Source organism: Musca vetustissima, unplaced genomic scaffold, assembly GCF_032173495.1.
Source record: "Musca vetustissima isolate MV318-11 ecotype Yass unplaced genomic scaffold, APGP_CSIRO_Mvet_v1 utg13556, whole genome shotgun sequence".
In the NCBI taxonomy this organism is placed as follows: Eukaryota; Metazoa; Arthropoda; class Insecta; order Diptera; family Muscidae; genus Musca; species Musca vetustissima.
The window spans coordinates 102,778-126,655 of NW_026880455.1; the positions used below are offsets into that span (position 1 = coordinate 102,778).

The 23,878-nt window shown below is 34.7% G+C and overlaps 2 protein-coding genes across 3 annotated transcripts in view; both read right to left on the bottom strand.

The window, feature by feature from the left end:
• The window catches only part of LOC133326072 (heat shock protein beta-1), a 117,978-nt gene extending 97,809 nt beyond the window's left edge, over positions 1-20,169 (bottom strand). For both annotated transcript variants that reach the window (XM_061534749.1, XM_061534748.1), the window contains exon 1: positions 20,166-20,169. The gene's annotated coding sequence lies outside the window, so the exon portion shown is untranslated. The remainder of the gene's footprint in view (positions 1-20,165) is intronic.
• Positions 17,053-20,230, bottom strand: LOC133326073 (ubiquitin-conjugating enzyme E2 G2). The gene is made up of 5 exons (XM_061534750.1): positions 20,102-20,230; positions 19,844-19,925; positions 17,845-17,963; positions 17,638-17,778; positions 17,053-17,221 (listed from the first exon to the last, which is right to left on the bottom strand). The coding sequence occupies exons 1-5, from the start codon at positions 20,142-20,144 to the stop codon at positions 17,103-17,105; spliced, it is 504 nt and encodes a 167-aa protein (XP_061390734.1). The 5' UTR covers positions 20,145-20,230; the 3' UTR covers positions 17,053-17,102.
• Positions 20,231-23,878: the final 3,648 nt, after the last annotated feature.

Consider the following 23,878-nt stretch of genomic DNA (forward strand, 5'->3'; position numbering starts at 1 on the left):
TGAAAAATGGGGCTAAGACCCATTGAAACACCTAAAAAGGGCATAGACAAACATATGGGGCTTGATATATTTAATTTTTGGTAAAAATGTTGGCAAACCAATGCGAATTAAAAAAAATCAAATAAAACGAAAAATAGACGATATTATATGAGCCGATATTGGTGCTACTTGGTAGAAAACTTTATTACGTTTGTGCCTCCGTTACGTGGGTCAATATAAATAATTTTTCTTAGGGAGATTTTCTACCCAAAGGGAATACAAATGTAGTTGAAAAACATCGCCAAAATATCGAATATTTTGAGAGCTGACGCTCTGGGAGTCTTTATAGACTAGCTGGAGCTCAAGGAGAATTTTAGACGGGCTGAAGCTCTGGGGTTCTTTATAGACGAGCTGAAGCTCAGAGAGTTTTTATAGACGAGCTGAAGCAGGGAGTCTTTATAACGAGCTGAAGCAGGGAGTCTTTATAGACGAGCTGAAGCAGGGAGTCTTTATAGACGAGCTGAAGCAGGGAGTCCTTATAGACGAGCTGAAGCAGGGAGTCTTTATAGACGAGCTGAAGCAGGGATTCTTTACAGACAAGCTGAACCTCAGGAAGTATATTTAGACGAGCTAAAGCTCTGGGAGCTTTTATAGACGTGCTGAAGCTCAGTGAGCTTTTATAGACGTGCCGGAGATTAGGGAGTCTGTATAGACGTGTCTTTATTGACAATGAGGGAGTCTTTATAGACGAGCTAAAGCTCATGGAGCTTTTATAGACGTGCTGAAGCTCAGGGAGCTTTTATAGACGTGCTAAAGCTCAGAGAGTCTTTATAGACGAGCTAAAGCTCAGGTAGACTTTATAGACGAGCTGAAGCTCTGAGAGTCTTCATAGAAACCTCAGGGAGACTTTATATACGAGCTGAAGCTTAGGGAGTCTTCATAGCCGAACTGAAGCCCAGAGAGTCTTTATAGACGAGCTGAAGCTCAAGGAGAATTTATAGACCAGCTGAAGCTCAGCGAGTCTTCATAGACAAGCGAATGCGCAGGGAGTCTTTATAGACGAGCTAAAGCTCAGGAAGCTTTTGGAATCTTTATGGACAATTTGAAGTTCAGGGAGTATTTATAGACAAGCTGATATACAGTGATTCAATATGCGACCTTAAGCAGGGCATCTTTATGAAGATGTTGATGAGCTGGAGCTCATAGGTCTTCAAAGAAGAAGGCGAGAATAATAATATTCATTTTTAAACGAGGAAAATATTATTCAAGGGTGCGCAGAATGATAAAAACGCGGTCTTTCTCGCGATGGCTCACGGCGAGAATTCGAATGTTTTCAATTTATCGCGAATGATTAAGTTACAATGAATGAACAAGCATTTGCAATCTCTCGCGAATGTTCGCATTGTACGAAAAATTCACGCACAATAAAATTTCGCTGCAAACGAAGAGTATTCTTTTGAAAAATTCAAAAAACAAATGTTCGCGAATGCTCGCAAGCGTATGTGCAAAGTATGGGTGTGTAGCTGAAAGTGTTGAAAATGTGGGGAATAACAAAACACATGACCAACAACTTTGAGTTCACGAACGTTTGTTTTTATTCTTGTTGCTGTTTTGAGAATTCGCGAATGTTTGTTTTGATTCGTGAGCGAATGTCAGAAAGAATTTCAACTACAACTTTGAGTTCACGAACTTTTTTTTTGTATTCTTGTTGCTGTTTTGAGAATTCGCGAGCATTCGCGAATGTTTGTTTTCATTCGTGAGAGAATGTCAGAAAGAATTTCAACCACCAAACAAAACGAACGATCGTTGTTGTGTGCTCTCATTCGTTTGTTTTGTGTGTGCGAACATTCGGTTGGCAAATGCTCGTTTGGTAAAGAGTTTATCGCGATAAATTCATTCGTACAATGAGCCCAAAACGAAAAGAACGTATTTTGAATTATTCGCGAGCGAATTTTTCCGCACAATGATTTTTATGCCATATCTTTCATTAGGAACAAAAATTAAATTTGACTATTGAGGGTATTTTAAATTTGACTAAGCAGGGTATTTTTATGAAACTGTAGATGATCTGGAACTGATAGGTCTTCAAAAATGAATTTAGACCAAGTGGAGAATAATTTTAGCCATTTTTAAACGACACAGAATATTATCCAATACTTTATAAATAATCCTGACCAAATACTCTCATATAAAATAAATTGTTATGCCAAAACTTCGATTAGTAAAAAACAAAAAAACAAATGACAATTTCAGGCTATAAATGTCCAAATCTTATCGACTTGACAAAACAAAAAACATATTGAAATAGCCGCAATTAAAACTTCATCATTGTCTAATGTGGCTAAATGCATTCACTCCTCAGCCAATAAAAAAACAACAACAACAAAATACAGAAATTGATAAAAAAAACTCCTACTAAACTGGTTTATATTCTCTATCCAGTTTTCATTTCTATTTTTTGTTATAAGTATAGAAAGTTGAAAGCCCTCTCTCCTCTCTTCGTCTATTTGGCACCTTAGTGTATTTTTTTAGAATGTCTTACTATGTGAAGCAATGAGATGACGGCAACATATTGGAAAAAATATTACCTTTCTTATCCCCCAGGTAAACGATATATGTATGTACGTATGTATGTCGGTTTGAATGTTTTTTGTGTATGCCGATAAGTCATCTCGACGACACTAATATTTCATTTCACTACACTGCAGTGTTTTAAATTTCTTCATTTCCACCTTATTTCACTTTCTTTTGTTTCGGTTATTTTTACGCCAACAGAAACTCATACATATACAAATGCCGGTGTAGAACAGTGGAATGGAATAGGGAAATTTTTTAAATAGAATAGACTCAAAATGTATTGACAATAATGGGGGTCCAAAGATGAGTCCCAGTGATTCGAATTAAAAATAATCTAATAATTTGTATTTTACAACTTGTTGCTAAAAATTACGACGAATTACGACTCCCCATTTGCACCTCCAAAATTCGTCTAATTTTAAGCCAATATTTAACTACTTTTAATTATTATTTTTTATCTAACCACTGTGCCTAAGTAACAAAAACAATAACACAAACAAAAATCGTTTAAAATCTTAACCTTATCAGTTTACGGTTATTTCTGTAGCTAAGCAAAAAAAAAAAAAAACCGAACCGAAGAAGAACACCAACAACAATTAAACACGAACAAAACGTATAGAAAAATAAATAAATGATAAAATTAAAATTGTTTAGAATTATGAAAGCAAAAACAAAAAACGATTTCCAGTAATTAGACAAACGTGTTAGATAAGCAAATGGTTCCGATCCACAGACAGTTGTAATTTACCAAGAGAAGGCCCATACATGTGTTACGATGTGGCTGGTAGACCATGTGTTACTTGTATGGGGAAACGGATATGGTAAGATGGCCAATATGATGAATCATTTTTTTGAATGCGCTGGAAATAGATGTTAAGTAGAACTAATTTGTAGTGGAATTTTTCTTTTCTGAAGAAAGTAAACAATAAGTTTCTGGTGAATATTAAATATTGATATAGAAGAACACCCAGTCTAGAAGCGAGAGATTTTGGAAGAATATTTTTCAAGAACCACCTATCTATTTATTTATTCAGTCAATGAAATTCAGTATGCTTACAGACTAAGATAATATAGTTAGTTGTTAAAATTAACTATTCTATATTAAAGAAATATTTCTTACAAAATTGATTTAAAAATTTATACTAAAATCCTCGGTGGGACAAACATGGGTATTAACGATACTAAATCTGGAGAATCAATTTTATTATTAAGTATGTCAAATATAAAATATGTAGATTGGAACTTTCTTCGAGTTTCGAAAATTTGCTATCCCATTAATAAACACCTAGATTTATACGAGGGTGTGTCAGCAGTGAATTTTTTTAGTGCAAACTTTGTAAAACGTCTTTGAATCTTTTCTACACGAGATATATGGGAGTTGCAGTAGGGGCCCCATATGATTGATGCGTATTCTAGGCTGTATAAACAATTCTTTTTGGTATACGGATCAGAAAATTCTGCGCAATTTCTTTTTACAAAAGCAAGTATCTTGTAGGCTTCAGAAATTATGAGGTCCAAATGCGGAACAAAAGACAAAGGCGTATCAAACATTACACCTAAATCTAAGGTGCTATATGATTTTTTGAGAATATTATTTCCAATCTTAAATGTTGGTTGTAGAGTTGGTTAGTTTCGGAACGAACTAGTTCTTGGAACTATTCCGAGAAAGGAACGATCGGAACTAGTTCCAGCTCTGTAATTAATACAGTTCGTTTTTCTGATCTCGTTCCTTTTTGATCTCATTCAAATTGTGTAAATAGTTAAATTTTACTTTTTTTACTTGTTTTAAGGGCCCCATACACTATACATCATGCCGTACAACATTTATCATAGTATGTGTTATTTTTTGAAATTTTATATATGTATGTGTGACACACACAATGCATGAAGAAAATCAAAATAGTTTTGATTTTAAAAATGAAACCATATCAATCTGGTGAATAATATTCATTTTGAAAGTTGTCAGTAAATAATTTTGTGTACAAAAATAATAGAATTGTGTCAGAAAAAAAACAACTGAATTTACGACTCAAAATTCAATTTTTGGGACAAAAATAGATTTTTTTGAATAGTGATTGAAGATTTTGCCATACACTAGTCAATCTCACATATACAAAAAAGGGTTCATCGGCATGATTTATAGTCTATGGGGCCCTTTAAATATTTTTATTTATTTATTAAAAAAATATTTTCAAATTATCGTCCTGCCGTTTAATTCTTTAGCTTCATTTCATTTTTTTTCAATTTTTGCATTTATTAACAAATTAACACGGAACTATGTGAGCGAAAAAACAAAAAGAACGATGAAACAGAGAGAGATTCAAAGGAACTATATGGAGCAAAGGAACTATATGGATCAAAGGAAATATATGGAGAAAAGGAACTATAAAGAGCAAAGGAACAATATGGATCAAAGGAACTATATATGAAAAAAACGAAAAAAAAGAACGATGAAAGAGAGGGATTCAAAAGAACTAGGTAGGAGTCGGAACTATATGGAGCAAAGTAACTTTATGGAGTAAAGGAATTATATGGAGCAAAGGTACTATATGGATCAAAGGAACTATATGGAGCAAAGAAACTATATGGAAAAAAAAAACAAAAAGAACGATGAAAGAGAGAGATTCAAAGGAACTATGTAGGAATCGGAACTATATATAGCAAAGGAACTGTATGGAGTAAAGGAACTATATGGAGCAAAGGAACTACATTAAGGAACTAGTTCCTTTTTAAAAAAGGAACGAGAAAGATCGATCCGCTAAGTGAACAAGATTGGCCACCTCTAGTTGATTGGATTGGGTTTAAACACCTGTAAAATGAAACATGGGAACAGTTTGAGATGTTTAACTCAAGCTTATTCTCCTCACACCACACAACTAAATTGTTAAGATCAGGTTCCAAATCAAAAATTAGAGCTATGGAAACATTTTGATATATCATTAATGAATAAATTGAAAAGAAATGACCTAAGGATACTACCTTGAGGTACACCTGGAGTTTGGAGATAAGGACTAGATACAAATCCTTCTATCACTACTTTGCGCACACTGCCTGTGATATAGGAATAAAAACAGGCAAGAACGTTCGAATGAAAACCTAAGCTCTGTAAATCCCAATTTAGATTAGGAGTTTACTTGTGGTAGGTCTTTGTTTGTAGGAGACAGAGGCAAGGAGAATAGAAATTGAGAACAATTTTTTTAAGGACCAGACAAGGTTTGGATTCAAGGTAAGGAATATTTTTTTCAAGGCCCGAAGGTCATTCAAAGTGTGTTTAAAAAATTTTTTTTTTTCAAGCGTCATGCTAGGCGTGGATTTTGTATCATAACTTTTTTAGGGACTATCCTAGTAGTGGATTTTTTAAATATTTTTTTTCAGAATTATCCTAGGTTTAAAAAAAACTAAAAAATACAATCCAATGCGAGGATTTTTTAAAAACATTTTTAAGGACCATCCCAGGCAAGGATTTTTTAATAATACTTTTTAAGGATCACAATAGGCGTGAATATTTTAAAAATATTTTTCAAGCTCCTAGGCGTGAATATTCTAAAAATATTGAAGTATGTGTTTTATGGAATATCTTTCAATGACCATATAAGCTATAACTTAATTTTATTTTCAACTGGCGTCACATTTTATTTGCATAAAAATGTTAATTAGAAAATTCAATATTATGTTGATAATAATTTATCCAAATAAAATCTCCTTACGCACACTTATCCACTAACTATTAAAAAATTAAAAAAAAAAAATATTAGATCTTAACATTGCGAAAATCAATAACGTTTGTTCGGACTGTACTTTAAAAAGCTATAGGCACGTGGCCTAATGTTTACATAAAAATTTTAATTGAATACGAAAATTTTGCTATAAAGAATCTTTATATTCCCTTGAAATTTATTAATTACGTGTGATCATAATAATTGTTTTTTTTTCTTTGAATTTGATGTGCCCTGATAGAGGGTGGGCGCTTGATGCTGATTGGGGTTTCTATGCATAGACACACGTCTTTTCGTTGAATTATGACTCATCATAATATGTAAAGATTCACTGTTGTTGCTTAGTTTTTTATTAAAAAAAATATATTCCGAAAATCACAACACAACCCACCGTGAAGGTAATCTGGACAAGTAATTAAGTGAAATTCGAAAAAAGAAGGACTGCACTGAATATTCGAAAAAAAGATTTTTTTTATTTACGATCGAAACCAGAACTTTTTTACAAAATGTACGCCTTATAAAAACATAGGAACGCGGAGGCGCACCCTGTTCGAACAATTTTGTTCGCTGAGGTATACCTTTTGGTATTCTAAACCTTGGTTCTAGACATAATATTTGATGTTATTACAAATTTTTCGACCACAATAAATTATAAGCTTATATACCTCTAATATACGCTGCACACAGAACGAATGATTTTTATTATTGTAAAATAAAACGACATTCAATCAATATAATGTGATCAATTCATTGACGGCATCTCTGATTGGAACTAAAATTGTTTTATGCATTATTTAATTTGCAGTAATTAAGAATAAATACGAGAGTGGTTTTTAAAGTTCAACTACAAATTCGATTCAAATTCGTCACCTTCCCTCCCTCTGGACATATATCATTATAACCATCTGAAAGTGTTTAATAACGAACTTAAAGCTTCAGCTTATCTATGAAAGCTTCACACACTTTAGCTGGTCGAAAAATTCAGGACCCACATAAGGCGTGGAGTTTTAAAACACAATTTTTTAAGGACCCACATAAGGCGTGAAGTTTTAAAAAATGTTTTTTCAGGACCCACATAAGGCGTGAAGTTTTAAGAAATGTTTTTTCAGGACCCACATAAGGCGTGGATTTTTAAATAATATTTTTTCAGGACCCACATAAGGCGTCTTCCGCTTGTTTATGAAGACAGCCTTCCACTTTTTGCCTATAAAGACGATTTTCAGCTCCTCTATAAACATGGCCATCAGCTCGTCTATAAAGAACCCCTTCAATTCGTCCATAAAGGCTCCCTTCAGCTCGTCTATAAACCTTCAGATGGCCTTCAGCTTCTCGTCTATAAAGACAATTTTCAGCTCCTCTATAAATGTGGCCATTACCTCGCCTATAAGGAATCCCTTCAATTCGTCTATGAAGGCTCCCTTCAGCTCGTCTATAAACCTTCATATCGTGTATAAACCTTCTTTTTGTCCCAGCTTCCCATATATTAGGAATCCAGATCGCCTAAAAAGGCTTTCTGAGCTTCCTCTCAATAATAAAGACTGATTTACTTTTAGTTCTTCTATAAAAAACCACTTGTGATCTTGATGATCCAAAAATATTCTTGGAGCTACAGCTGACCCATAAATAATCCCTGAGTTATAGATAGTTTATAAAGACACACTGAATTCTGGCCCCTGTACATAAAAATGCTCTATAAGCTTCAAGTGATCTATAAAGATTCCCGGGGCTCCAGATCTCCTCTGAAGACTGCCAAACCTCCAGTTTGTATGTTTCCCCAGAGTTTCAGAGTTTCTCTCCGAACACTAAATGGTCTATAACGATTCCTGAGCTCCAGATGGTCTATTTAAAACTCGTTGAGCTCGAGCAAGGCAATAAATACTCTCTCTCTATCTCAAGAGGGTCTTTAGAGGTTCCCTCAGATGTAGTATGCCCATAAAGATTTCCCGAGCTCCAGTTTTCCTGACTCTCTGAACTCCAAACGAACTATAACGATTTAAGAGTTTCAGCTCGTCTATATATATTTCCAAACCCGAGCTCTACGTTGTCTATAAAGTCTCCATGAACTCTAGGTCAACTATGAAGACTCTTTTTGCCATATAAAGACCCCTTGTGCTCCAGCTCGCCCATAACTCCTCTCTGTGTCACATATGGCCTATCAAGGCGCCCTGAGCTTTAGCTTGTGTATAAAGGTTTCCTGAGCTTTAATAGGTATATAAATTTTCTTTAAGCTCCAGTTCTCCTATAAAGACTCTGAGAGAGAGGTTATAAAAGTTTGTAAAGTTCAAGTTTTTCTTTAAGACTACCTTAACTCCAGCTCGCCAATAAAATACAACCTAAGCTCTAGTTGTACTAAAAAAATGTCTCTAAAATTCGAATAGTCTACAAAAATTCCCTGAGCCCTACCTTCCTTGATTTTCAGCTCGTGGCCTATAAAGACGACCTGAGTTCTAGCTTGTGTCTAAAGGTTTCCAGAGCTTTAATAGGTATATAAATTATCTTTGAGCTCCAGTTCTCCTATAAAGACTCTGAGAGAGAGGTTATAAAGGTTTGTAAAGTTCAAGTTTGTCTATAAGACTCCCTGTGATCCAGCTCAACAATAAAATACGCCCGAAGCTCTAGTTCGCCTATAAAGATTTCCTGAAATTCGACTAGTCAACAAAAATTCCATGAGCCCTGCCTTCCTTCAGTTCCAGCTCGTGGTCTATAAAGACGACATGAGCTTTAGCTTGTGTATAAAGGTTTCCTGAGCTTTAATAGGTATATATATTTTCTTTGAGCTCCAGCTCTCCTTTAAATACTCCCTGAGCTCCAGACGGGCTATACAGGTTGTCAGATTTCCACTTTGTCTATAAGACTCTCTGACATCTAGTTCGCCTACAAGGACTCCCTGAGCTCCAGGCGGGCTTTACAGGTTGCAGGATTTCCACTTTGTCTATAAGACTCTCTGACATCTAGTTCGGCTACAAGGAGTCCCTGAGCTCCAGCTCGCCAATAAAATACACCTTAAGCTATAGTTCGCCTATAAAAATTCCCTGAACTTCTATAAAAATACCTTGAGTTCCAGCTCGTGTTTAACGACTTCGAAAACTTCACCTTCTTTACCAAGGCTTTCAGCGATTCACATCGTCTCTAAAATCTCCGAACTTCAGGTCGTGCAAAAAACTCCTCGGATGTGGTCTATAAAGTCTTGTATATGTAATTTATAGTGTATCTACGGATTTTTGATATATAATAGACCTTTTCAAGGTGTTCGTAGACTTTTCTAATTATTTAATATTTTGTTAAGAAATTAACAAACATTTTTCCAGGTTTCACAACTTGTCATGCCAATACAATGAACTCAAATCCCATAATTTAATGTAATGGATAGATGCACAGCAAATATAGTACCTCTCCCATTATTATTTGTAACATCACTAACAACAAATGCAAATAAATACAACAACAAACATTAAATTTAAAACGCAATAACACATTTTAAATAGATCGGCATATAGAGATATTTATTACAATTTTTTTGCATTTCTTTATTAATTAATTAATTCAATAGCAGAGGAAATGACCAGCGAATCGTCGCTGACATATAAACGAGGGCAACGACGACGATGCTACTGCTGGCTGGCTGCTGATGATGAGCAGTTTTTCCCCTTTTTGGAGAAAAATAAAAATCAACAACATTGGTAATAATTCACTATACAAATTAAAATAATAATAATAAAAATTTCATCGACTGCTGATTCCAGTTCTCTCACAATATCTCCCACTCTTTCTCACTCTCTCCCAATCTGTGATCATTTACAAAAAACAAACGCCCAATGTATTTTTCCATAGCGTAGCGGCGGAATTATTCATTTGGAAATTTATAAACAAACAGAGAAAAAATCAGCGGTTTTTTACTTATTTCTATGCAACAACAACATGAAACGTGTACACCAATAAAAAATGTAAAATAAACAAATCGAAAAATTCAACGATTTGAGTGGGTGACCTTCCCCACAATTTCATTGCCGCCTTAATATTCCAAATTTGCCACAGAAAAAAAAACAAAACAAAATAACACAAAAACAACAAATGCGAATTCCTAACAATTCATCGAAATCATCATCAGAGTAACAACATTAGACATATCAACAATATAACAATATACAATAGCAGCAACAACAATAATATATTATGTAAACAAATCAATTTTTTTAATAGAAGGAAGAAAAACATTTTTTTAGCAGAAGTCAGTCAAACAAATATTTCAGCATTAAAATTAAAATTAGCTACCTATTGTTAGTGGAAATAACTTAGTTTCGATTAGAATTTAAATATTTCAGTAAAAAATGTGTTTTTTTTAATTGAAATATTTTTCACAAATATGTAGGTTAATTAAACAATCTGCAAACTGTGTGAAGTCAAAATTCATGGTCGAAGAAAATGCCGAGAAAAAGTTATATGAGAAAGAAATATATCTCATTTACTCGTATATAATTATGACCATCAAATTACCCCAACATTTCAGTAAATAAGGATTTTAGCTTCTCTATAAAGATCATATTAAATTTGGCTATAAACCTTTAGATCCCGTACAAAGACTGACTTCAGTTTGTCTCTCTACATCAGGCACGGGCAGAGCGTAAAAAATTCTATTCTCACGCACTTGGCTTTGTGTGTGTCAATGGTTTTTCAATTGGTTCAGTTGTATGTGTGTGAGAGATTAGTGAAACTTATTCTCGCGAGAGTGCACTGTGCTCTACATCGTATGTTATGAATCCCTGATAGTAGGTCCTTGAACTTCAGATTGCCTACAAAACTTCAGCTCCTCTATAAACACTCTCTGAGTTCTAGTTTAAGCATATCTAAGTTCGCCAATAAAGAAACCCTGAGCTTCAACTGGTCATTAAGGATTCCCAGAGCTCCAGCTCTTCTATAAAGACTGTCAGAGCTCCAGTAGAGCTACCAAAAATTCCCGAGTTCCAGCTTTTCTATAATGACTCTTTGAGTTCTAGTTCACCTACAAAAACCTCTATTTCGCCGTTAAAGATTCTTTAAACGTTGTTTCGCCTATAACTACTTCTTGAGACCCAGTTTGACTATAAATTGCAGCCTCAGGGTATTATTTGAAGTGAAGTTGTTAGCCAAACTATATTAACCTGTAGCAAATTCTGTTGAAATGAATAATCTGCGGTTCAGGAGGATATGCCAACAATTGGACCTATACCGACAATTCCTCGTAAAAACCGCGACGCACAACAAATAGTACATTTTAGCCACTTTTTCGGATGTTGTTCTAATATCCGAACATCCGAACATCTAGAATCGCCAAACGTGTACCAATAGTTTAGAGGTGAAACCCGGTGGCTACAATCGAGAGGTATTGCTATTTGCGAACATGCAAAAACGTGTAGCTTTCATTGAACTGGTTCTGTCCTTCGAAAATAAGCCTGATTACAAAACAATACAGAAATGTTTGGGGGAAACGTTATATGGTTGATACTCGGGCCGATATTTTCAATATTTCCACAATGTCAGTAAAAACAATATCTGCAAAAGATGTTCAATATACAAGGGACCCTATTTAGACATAGCCCCATACGAAGATTCTATCCCATTTAAGGAATTTTGAAATGGCTGCATTCCCCAACCGATGCTGGTGTAATTCGGAGGTCAAAAATCAAGGCATTGATTTTAAAAATATATTTTTTTCAAGGACCCACATAAGGCGTGGACTTCTAAAAAAATATTTTTTCAAGGACCCGCATAAGGCGTAAATTATTTAAAGAATATTTTTCAAGAAACCACATAAGGCGTGGATTTAAAAAAATGTTCAGGGACAAGGCGTGAATTTTTAAAAAAAATAATCAGGGACAAGGCGTGGATTTTTAAAAAATTATCAGGGACAAGGTGTGGATTTTTAAAAAAATATTTTTTTAAAGAGTGGATTTTTAAAAAATATTTTTTTAAGTAGTGGATTTTTAAAAATGCTTTCTTTCTAATTCTTTCGAACAAGTCTCTCGCCGTGAGAACTTCAGCATAAATTTGATGTTATTTTTGATCTGAAGTAATTGAAGTAGTTGGGACTTCCACTTCGGCCGAAATTTATATCCTCTCGCATTACTTTTGATGAATTATCTAGATTTAGAGGAGTCACTTTAATTATCTTCGTGTTGTCTTCCTCACCCACCCAGAGTTGGTTCGGGATATTTTAAAATTTACTGAGACGGAAGGAGTCGGTTTCCTCAATTAAATCGGGGAGAAGGTGCGCTTGTCTGTTCAGGCTGAAGTTTATGTCATCGAACGTAATGGGGTTGGCAGTGTTTAGAGAAAAATCCGGTAATACAATTGTATTGGTCGAATTATCACATTTAATTATATTATTTCAAGACTTGAGGTTTACTAATGGATTCCATAGAAGTTTCCATAGAAGTGAGGGTTTGAGGCCTTGGCAAATAAGCCGGAACAACTTGTTGAAGCGCCCAGGTATCAACACGACTACTAGAAATTAGTCGGTATATGACTGCAAACCGTGAAACACTGAAGGACGCGAGGACGACTAACACCCAAGCGCTAAGAATACCACTTTAGGAAGGACCTAAGATCTAGGAATTGGTTATTCAGGCCCATCGTTGGTCTTTTGATCATAGGCTCTGTCCGCGACTGCTTATTTGATTCACAACTACCCAATGAATGTTATTGAGATTTCCACAATCTGAGGATGCGACCGGGATCCGACTTCTTAAGTTATTTTTTTGAAATTCAAACTCCAGCTGATGATCTTCTGCAGCCCAAAAAATATCTATATGTCAAAGTAGGGTTTCAGAGGCAGATAGATAAAAACCGTATATTGCCAATAGATCTTGGAAAGGTCTTCGAAATATGTCATAAAAGTAACAGATAATCTATAGGTATTTAAGGGATGGAAGACTCCTTTCCAGGTTTATATTAATATAAGACCTTTTAGAGTCCTATTTTAGGTAAAATACTTCTGATGGCCAGAAGATATTCTGCTTGTATTTTTTTTAATAAATCATAAACGCTCCAATTTGGGTTAAATGAAGCCGGTTTCACGTTGGGCGCCAATAAAGCAGGCTTCACGTTGGGCGCCAATAAAGCAGGCTTCACTTTGGGTGCCAATAAAGCAACTCGTGAGCGAAGCTGGTATGGGCTTCATCCGAAATAACAGGATTTAAAATAATGTTTTTACTCCTTGTTTAGGAACTACTTTCAGCTTATGATCTGAGTCCATTAACTGGGGCAAGCGTGGTTAATGATCTTAAGCTTTCAGTGTACGCTAAACGAATGAATGATCACTTTTCTATATGTGAATCCCAGTTATGTATAACTTGTACTAACTTAAGTCCAATTATATACCCTTAGAGTCAAATACATTCTTCTCAAGATGCCGACAACCCTTCTATAGTTAAATCCCTGGTATAAATGCCTTGCATAAAAACATAACCCATTTGGAACCACTGTCTCCCTAATTTGCCGCATATGGGGTCTCATGAATTAGAAAAATGTGTTATTGTTTTTTTATTATGTATTTTTATTTTTCAATTATTTGTGTGGACTATGGATTTGGTTCATTTGGTCGTTCGCGCTCTCCCACTCTCTCCTATTCTGGCACTCTCTCTGTCTCTAATGCTTTACAAACGGTTTGTTTGTATGAATGAATGTATCGGGCGATTGATGTTCAAATAATGCCGTTTGGATGGATGTGAACGGATGGTTGGTTGGCCATCGTTGTCGTCGTCGTTGTGTTTGTCGGGCAGTCGTTAAATGGTTTGTTTTTGGTGGTGGTGTTTGTTTAGAGATTCACTTGGACGACTGACTCGAACAAATGATGCAATTCAATAAAAATTTGTTCAGTTTGTTGTTGCTGTTGGGTTTTTGGTGTTTTCCAACAGACGCCGCCACCGACGACGTCGACATGAGCGTACATTTGCTTTACCTTACAGCATGATTTACAATTTTAGAAAATCATTTTTTTGAAAATAGAAAAACACTTGCTTGCTTGCACATACTCTCGCACACATACAGGCACAGACACTTAGAGATTTTTTTTTGTGGGATTTTGTTTTCGGTGGCGACACATTTAAGCATTATTACATTTTATTTTACAACAATTTGTTGTTGGAAATAAAGCGGTTGCAGCCAACGCCGCAACAACAACAATTAGTGCTGCCCTGAATGCGTCATATATTCTGTTTTTTTTTTTTTAATTCCGATTCACACTTACTTCATCACGACACACACACAATTTGTTCGATTTCATTTCACATCTCCTCTATTCGATATTTATTTTTTTTTGCCACTTCAAAGTGATTTCGCAATCACAAGGCTTGTTTCGATTTCAATCATTCGGCGGATGGTTTGAGGTTGAGGGAAATCGCTGCCCTGAGTTATTTTCCTAACACACATTTCGTGACGATTTTCCTCTACTTCGCCCCGTTGTTTGCGAAGATTTTCCCCCGTGAATTTTGTAGAAATTTTAGATATTTTCATTGAAGTTCCACAAGTCATTGACGTTTGGCCCTTACCTGTCGGTTAGTTGGTCGCACGGTCGGTCGGTGTTATTCAGGTTTCTGTATTTTTTCTTCTTTTTTTTTTTAGGTGAACCACACTACTTCTTTTTCTCTTGCACTCTTCTTTTTTTGTGTGTGTGAGTGTGTGTTAATACACGTTTCCTTTGTTTTCTATCTTTCTTAAAATAATAGAATATTTTTTCGGCTATTTTTTTAATTTTTTCTGGTTTCACTTTTTTCCACAATTTTTTTTAAATACTATATTTGAGCATCTAATTTTTTTGCTATTAAAAATTAGCAGTAGTCGTCGTTTAGTCAGGTACTGCTCATAAAAAAACAGTATTAACAACAAAAATCGAATGGAACGAATTTTGAAAACTACCCGCACGTAATAGCCGCACTTCTATACTTCACGGGTATCACTGAGATACAAGATACTGGTGCGAGCGGATTGTTTGTGAAAACACACAGTTTTGTATCTGTGTGTGCAGTTTCATAAAGCGGCTTATTTGTTAGTGTGGGTGAGAGAGAAAGAGCATGAGAAGCAATGGAAACGCATCAGAGAGGTATAGGGTTGCCAAATAACGCACACTATTGTTTTGAATGTAAGCAGGGATGGGAGGTCTTTAGTTGCTCTTAATTTTCTTGAAGGGCGGATAATTTAGAGAATAATTTTTGAAGGAGTAGTCAAGACTTGGATTTTTTAAAGAATGTTTTTTCAAGGACCCACATAAGGCATGTATTTTTTAAAGAATATTTTTTTAAAGTACCCACACAAGGCGTGGATGTATTTGTTTTCAAGGACCCACACAAGGCGTGGAACTTAATAAAATTAAAAAACACACTCAAGGCATGGAATTTTTAAAAAATTTCAAGGATTATAAGAGTAAGAGACGTGGATTTTTTAAAGGACTATAAGGGGCGTGAACTTTTTAAAGAATATTTTTTCAAAATAAGGCGTGGATTTGTTTAAAGAATAGTTTTTCAAGGACCAAACAAGGCGTGTATTTTTCAAGGACTATAAAAGGCGGGGATCTTTTAAAGTATATTTTTCAAGGACTATAAGAGGCGGAGTTCTTTTAAAGAATAATTTTCAAGGACTATAAGAGGCGGGGTTCTTTTAAAGAATATTTTTCAAGGACTATAAGAGGCGGGGATCTTTTAAATAATATTTTTTCAAGAATATTTTTCAAGGACTATAAGAGGCGGGGATTTTTTAAAGAATATTTTTTTAAGGACCCACACAAGGCGTGGATTCATTAAAGAATATTTTTTCAAGGACCCACACAAAGCGTGGATTCATTAAAGAATATTTTTTCAAGGACCCACACAAGGCGTGGATTTATTAAAGAATATTTTTTCAAGGACCCACACAAGGCGTGGATTCATTAAAGAATATTTTTCAAGGGCTATCCAAGGCGTGGATTCATTAAAGAATATTTTTTCAAGGACCCACACAAGACGTGGATTCATTAAAGAATATTTTTTCAAGGACCCACACAAGGCGTGGATTCATTAAAGAATATTTTTTCAAGGACCCACACAAGGTGTGGATTCATTAAAGAATATTTTTTCAAGGACCCACACAAGGTGTGGATTCATTAAAGAATGTTTTTTTTTTATGGTCCTTGTTGTCTACATTTGTCAAGGACTATAGAGTATTTTTTGAGGACCATAGAGGACTAGCTTGATCGAGGCATAGTTGTTTTTTCAAGGGCCATAAAGACCTCGATTTCTTAAGGTATATTTTTATAAGGAACATACATGGCAAGATTTCTTAAAGAATTTTTTCAACAACCATAGAAGCCTAGATTTTCCAAGGAATATTCAAAGAACCATGGTCTATATTAGGAATCTTTTTGAGGACCATATAGGCCTAGATTTCTCAAAGAATATTGTTTCTCAATCAAACAACCATATAATTAATTTTATTTTTTAAACATATATATTTTTTGTAAAAAGAAAGATTTTATTTTTTTGAAACAATTGTCTTTAGAACATACAACATAAAAACTAAAATATTGGTTTCATTAAATATAGTATTACAGAGCGGGATAGAGAGAAGGGGATTACGTTTTAAACATAAAAAATATCATTTTATTACAGTGGTGGTGATTTTATCATTTAAAGGCCCACGGTGAGGCAAAACCTAATCGTAAATACATAACTCGTTTGTTGTTGCTGCAGTTTTTTGTTTTTCGTTTTTAACATTTTAAACCAATGATTATTTTTCTCTAGATTTTTTTGTTGGTGTTATTAATTTCTTTTCTTCCTAAATATGATTACATTTTATTGCTAACGAAATATAGGTATGCGAAATTTATGATGGCAAACCCAGTGTTTTGCGTACCAAACGTTTGGCTATCTGATTGAATTCTTCGCGTTTTTCACGCCACATTATAGCTGCATCGACATTGGCACCAGATTCATCATTAGGTTCTGTAGGAAGAGAAATAAACAAAGGGAAATTAGTTTATAAGAAAAAAGGAAAAAAATGAAGCAGATTTAAATATACAACTAATAATAAGACATATAAACTGCTTCGAACGATGTGTGACATGGTTATCTGTGTGGCTTCTAGAAGAGTTTCCTGTTATCCTTGTCACATTCGATGTAATACAATGTGAGAAGCAGTAATTTATCTTTCACAAGGACGATGGACTTATATTAATCAACACCTTTTTAATTTCAATTTAAGCTGGGAATATTTTAATATTTTATAATATAGTTTCCAATTGTATGCGCTTTTTTGAAAATTAAGGTGAGGCCCTTACACGATGTTATTAATTTCTTATGTTTTGGAAAATCATATCCTTACTGAACACTAATATTTTGAATTTCAATTGACAACTTACCGGCTAACATTGATACAACACTTAGTAAAATTTTTTCCACACTTTGTACGGGACTCCAACGTTCGGCTGATGATTCATAGCCCATGGGATCATCACCGGGGGCATGTAATATTGATATGCAGACACGGCCATCAGCAAAGACTAGAGTATAAAATTAAAGTACAATTTAAATATTAATATGAAAATATCTATAAATTTCGAACTTACTATTTGGATGAAACATTTCACAGGTGAATTTCATTTTTGGCGGACTTAGGGGATAGTCTGGTGGAAACACCAAACGGGCAGGAAACACACCACCTTCAAAACATGTTCCTTCGGGGCCACTGAAATAGAAAATATTACATGTCTTTAAAATATAAAATAAAGGTAGTTTAAAAAGTTCTGATACGTTGGGTGTTATGGAATGGGGAAATTTAAAATCTACCGAAACTAATCAATAATATTATATTAAGTTTAAAAAATGTGTTTTTATAACATAGATATTTTATTCTTATTTAATATATTATTTATTTAAATCTCTTCCGCTTGAGCGAGACCTTTATAAGGCGTCTATCAATAGATGTCTTTTAAACTAGTTTCTTCATTGACTAGTCTTCTGTCTAGAGAGCTTTACAGGGTATTCTTATAAAACCTTTTGAGACCTATATAGAATATCATTACCATAACCCAATGAGGTTCTTATATCAATAGAAGAGTAGAAGGTGTAATCTTTAGAAAAATTTTAGAATATGTTGTGCCTTTTGGATGTGTTCCCAAAAGTTTTGTCTATAGAAGTTTAAAAGAACTGTCTACAAAATACCTTTGTAATGCTCTTTGTATGTAGAAGACTTTTCCACACTTGACTGCTACCCCCACACACATTCAATGTATGGGTCACTAGAGTCTAGCTGAAGTGTACTGGACAGAATGGAGTAATAAGAATGCAAGTCCCCCACCTCCGCTTTTGGTATAATAATTAACACAACGTTGTAACCATCGCAACGCTGTAAGCTACAGCTTGGTTTCCTGAATCGCACCGGTAATTATTCTCCTTCGACTCATAAACTCCACAATTTCGCTGATCTTGTTGCGAAGACTATCGCTGTTGAACTGCAAGATCGATGCATTCTATAGTCGCGGAACAGCAATATGCGGTTTTAATTGCTGCAGGTTTTGCTGTTGAGGAGACTTCGGGAGTGTCTCGTATTCCCACGATTCAGATGACGAATCGGACGACGACTCCTGAGACACCCTGGGAGACGTACTAGCGCAGCATGAATCGACGTAATTCCTTTCGCAGTACTTCTGGATGTGTTTTAATTCAGAGCAATATCGAAAATACACCTATTTCTACATCCATTGCATCTCACCGAGATTGATCTATGGTGGATACGGATTCTGCAAACACTGCAGAATCAAAGTCCAGGGTTACTTTTAATCCCGGCACGGACCACAAAAGTTCGGAGCAGGCATTCCGGGAATAATGCCGCTCCCATGACAAAAATGACGCACACGAACATGTATTTGTTGAGGTGGCAGCCTCTGGTCATGATTTCCCGATTTGATTAGGACCTTGTACTTAATATTTGCATCAAACTGATAAGGCCGTGAAAAAATAAAAGCGTAGAAACGAGTCGCGGATAATTTTGAAACCTAAGAGCCCTGAAAACTATACACTTTTTCCAAAGTTCCGCTGAGACACTTTCGTTTTCGTTTCTTTTAAAATTCACTAAGATAAAATTGGTATTAAGCGACTAAAATCCTGATTACAAAAATGTTTTTTGGAGTTTTAACACTTCTTAAAAATAGTATGCTTCCGAAATTCTACTGAAAACTTAACATAGATTTCCTTCAATGAAGAAAAAAGTATATCTAGGGCATATGGTAACAAATACATAACGATCCGCGAACTGGCCTTATACGTTTGGCCAAGATTGTAAAATGGCTGAACACAGTAAAAGGTGAAATTTTTCATTTATTACCACAATCCCCTTTAGTCTCATACCAGAAGTTATGTGTAAAATTAAAATACGCCCAACATTAAAATAAACATTTACTCAACTGACATCATACCGAGGTTTTGACAAAAAAGTTAAGGATATTTATGGATTTCTACTTCTTGTAGTAACTGTCGCATATCCAAATATTCACGGCTAATGCTCGGCCCACTCTAACCATACGACGCAAATAAACCTATTTCTGGAAGAAAAGACACATTACTTACGCTATTAATGCTTCCCATTCGAAAAAATTGTCTTCACTGACTGGGCCGGCCACAATACCATCCGGTGGGTCCAAAGTCAATTCTAAAATCGAAAAAATGAAGTAAATATATCAGAAATCTAAATTAAAAATTGCAATATCATTGTATTTTCGAGACGTTTAAACAAAGAAACAAACATCCAGTTGTTGTGCAGCCAGATGGTCAGTCGGTCGGGTCGCTCACCGTCCGACCAACCACCTCTACGGCCTTTACTCTTACGTTTATATTCTGCCATAAGTCTTCTCAGTGCTGAACCTGCCATGTTGATGTTTACGTTGTGAACTTTCTGGTTGTCTGCTTTCTGGCCTGACTTCGATTTACCTTGCCTGCAGTTCTTTTGTTTTTTATTTTTTGCTTTATTTGTTCGCAGTTCGTTCTGTTTGTTACGTACGTACGTCGCACTTGCTGATGGTGCTATTTGCTGTTAGCGTGCGCTGACTGCGCTGCTTGCAGCGTTGATCCGAGAAATAGGTTGGCTGTCTGCTGATGACAATTCTTTTTTGTTTACTTTGTAAATGTCAAGTTTTTATGGCGAAATTGTTAGCAATTCGACAATTACTTTAAGATTTCGTTAGATTATTTATAAAATCCTAATAATTGCTTATAATTTGGTGTATTATTTTCTTATTTTAGACAAGAAATTTTGTACGATGTTGAATTGTTAAGTTCACGAACGAACTAGTTCAATTGAACGTTTCTCACAGAGTTGTGTCGTGCGGAACAAATTCGAACCAAAGGAAATACTCTCTGAAATGAATGGTCGGAACGATTTTCATCTTAGGTCATTCCATGGCCCAAGAAATAGGTCGTTAGAAGCGAATATTATCGGTCATTTTGGAAGAAATTCCTCAAACTGTCAAATTTTCTGTTTACGTTTTCACACGATTAAGTCTAAATTGAAATCATTTTTTCTGGCTTTATCGGACGACTTTATTATTGGGCCATGGCTCATTCGTTCCACTGGTTTCTTTGTTTCGCCTAGCTGACTTGGCTCAGTCAAATTCATTTCGCCGGTTGATATATATATATATATATATATATGTCCATAAGTCAAATATTATCTACGGGATTTGTGAATAGGCTTAATGTGACGTATACGCATTGAAACGTTTGAAATTGAGTGGATTTAGTAGTCTAAACGTGCTCTAAGGATAAAAATGTATTTAAACGTGTAATAGTGGTGTGACAACAATGGCGATCCTATAGAAACTCAAAATTTCATTTCGCATAAGGCCAATAAACTATCATATCGAATAAAGGTCTTCTAATCGACCATAAAATCTTATTTACTCTCCAGATCATCACAAAATATCGTAAGGATTTACTGGATTTTGTTTACCCAGTGGCTTTAAATTGTCAATGCCTATAAGTCAAATAAATCCTCAAAAAGTAGTATAAGTAAAAAGTTCTAATATACAAGCCGTTTTATAGAACGCCAAAATTCTTCTATAGAACACTTGATACGTCATCTTATAGAAATCCAAAAGTTCTTCTTACCGAACCAATGTCATTTTTCTTGTCTTGTTGTAGAAAACCGGCATGATTCTATAGCTGTCAAAATTTCTATTTAACTTGTTTTATTTTTCCACTAAACCTTACTCAGAAACTTCTTACCCTCTCAAGGAAACCTATTGTCAAAAGTAAACGAACAAAAACGAACTAAAATCTAGTAATGAAAAATCTGATCTACAAAAATGTACTTTTCACTCTAAAAACTTGTTTTAGCGCTCAATAATCTGGAAACTCTCAGAATGCAAAATCTGCTCTCTTATTTCATTTTAAGGAATATCTATATTTGCAGATCATTCATACTTTTTAATATAGCATTACCTTGTAATGAGGTATCGCTTTATGGAGATCATTTCTATATATTTGGGACATAAGAGCCTTGTAGAAGGTTACTTATTTATTTATGGATCTATAGATTTTTCACTATCCAATGAAGCCAAAAAGCCCCTGGAAATTTCCGCTTTTCAAGGATCTGCAATTTTTTCTTTAATTTTATTTAACATTTAATTTCAATCCATTACAAATAAGAGTTCGGTATATCCCTTCTCAATACTTTATTAGCACTTGTATACAATTAAAATTGAAGAGATTTTATGTGACACAATATCTGTTGGTATGTACCTTATGGGAGTTTTTAATAAAAAATTCCCAGTCCCATCCAATGGCATATTATTTAATGGTTTCGCTTGATTGTTAGCTGATGTTGTTGTCTGTCAGTTTATTTGTGAAGTTATTAGTCTGTTTCCGTACTCAAAAAGTGGTAAAACTTTTCAAAAATTTCAGGAAAAATCTAAAATTGTTCGCCTATTAAAATTTGCTTCGTATTTGTAGGAATTCGTCTTCTGTTATTAGAGCTATGGCCTAAATAGAAAATTTGAATTTAAATCTGAAACAAAACAGGGTGTTTCATAAGACTAAATATCTAATAGAGCAGTAGTGGTTGGCAATGCGACATTGCTGTTAGGAACAACAATAAAACAGGGTGTGTCAGATGAAATATATTTCGAAGGTTATTTGTAGTTGGCAATGTTATTTTGTAACTTTTATTCAGTTGTGAAAAAATACATTTAAATTACAAATTTGAATAAATTGCGTTTATACAAACTGAGACTGGTCACAGATGGAAAATGTATGTGGTAAAAATAACCTCTGCGATATTAATGAGAAGAACTTGAAATCAGTCGTTTCGAAGGTATTCAATGAATGTAATATGTATTAGTGGGCTATATAAGGTAGATAATCTTTAAGAATACACTAAATATATGGATCCGACAATTTTTAAATACTGTCCGTTTTGTCATTTGCTTCAAAACAAGTCAAGGAGTTGGTAAATATATCACGTGTTTTCAGACTGTAATTTGGAATTCTCGATTCTTGGAGGCGAAAGGCTGAACACTTTTAATGTTTTGCAAGCAGTACCCTCGTGTTTTGACCAGTAATTTTAATACATCAAATGTCTTTGGTAACTCTTCTATTGGCCGAAGATTTTCTTTGGATTTCTATACACAGAAGAATATGTATGGGTCTTAAGACTTTTTTTTTGGATATTTTAAAGCATACAAATTAGAAATGGTTCACACCGCCTAAAAAATAATATAGACAGAATCTACAGACGGTTTTCCATAGGCAAAATATCGTCTGAACCTTCAATGCGTCTATAGATGTTAAAATAACGTTCATAAGTCCTTCTGTAGACTAAAACCTTCGATTGATCTTCTATAGACAAAGAATAGCCTGTGGATTCTTTACGAATAGAAGTTCTTCTGTATGTGAGTTATGGTCGGAAGGTGTTTTATAGGCAGAATATATTCGGTAGATAGTCTATTGACGGAAGGCCTTTTGTGGGCAATGGTTTGTATAGTATCCGAAGACATTCTGAAGATCACCAACTTCCCTTGGGGCTTCTATGCTTTGTAGATTTTCTATAGGCTAAAAAGTCGTTCAAAGACAGAAAACCTTATCTTATGCTAAAAGACGTTAACATACGAATTTTTTATATAGTGCAATTACAGATGACCTTCTGAATTTTTTTCTCTCTTTTATAAATAGAATACTGCTGTATATCTTCTATCGCCAGAAGATCTTGCACAGTTTTCTATAGCAGAAGTCATTTGTAATTCTTAAATGTGGTAAAAAAGTTCTGTAGGTCACTTGTAGGTTGAGGGGCTACAAATAGGTCTGAAGATCTTTTGTGAAGAATATTCTTCAAACAGAAAAAGCGAACCCTCTATCTGAAGAAGATTTTCGGTATATTTATGACCTATAGAAGGTATTATGACTATATATGACCTTCAGAAAACTACCTGTCCTACTGGGATCTTCAAGAAACATTACGGAAGTTATTTTCGTGGATTTTGTATTTTGAAAAAATATTCCTTAAAACATCCACGCCTTTTATAGTCCTTTGAAAAATATTCTTTAAAACATCCACGCCTTTTATAGTCCTTTGAAAAATATTCTTTAAAACATCCACGCCTTTTATAGTCC

What these genes read in the sequence shown, in the direction of transcription:
- LOC133326073 (XM_061534750.1), bottom strand. Translation starts at nt 20,144, where the DNA reads ATGGCAGGTTCAGCACTGAGAAGACTTATGGCAGAATATAAAC. An exon ending in TGAAATGTTTCATCCAAATA is followed by an intron (nt 17,779 to 17,844) that starts GTAAGTTCGAAA and finishes TTTATACTCTAG; the next exon opens with TCTTTGCTGATGGCCGTGTC. An exon ending in TGTTGTATCAATGTTAGCCG is followed by an intron (nt 17,222 to 17,637) that starts GTAAGTTGTCAA and finishes CTCTTCCTACAG; the next exon opens with AACCTAATGATGAATCTGGT.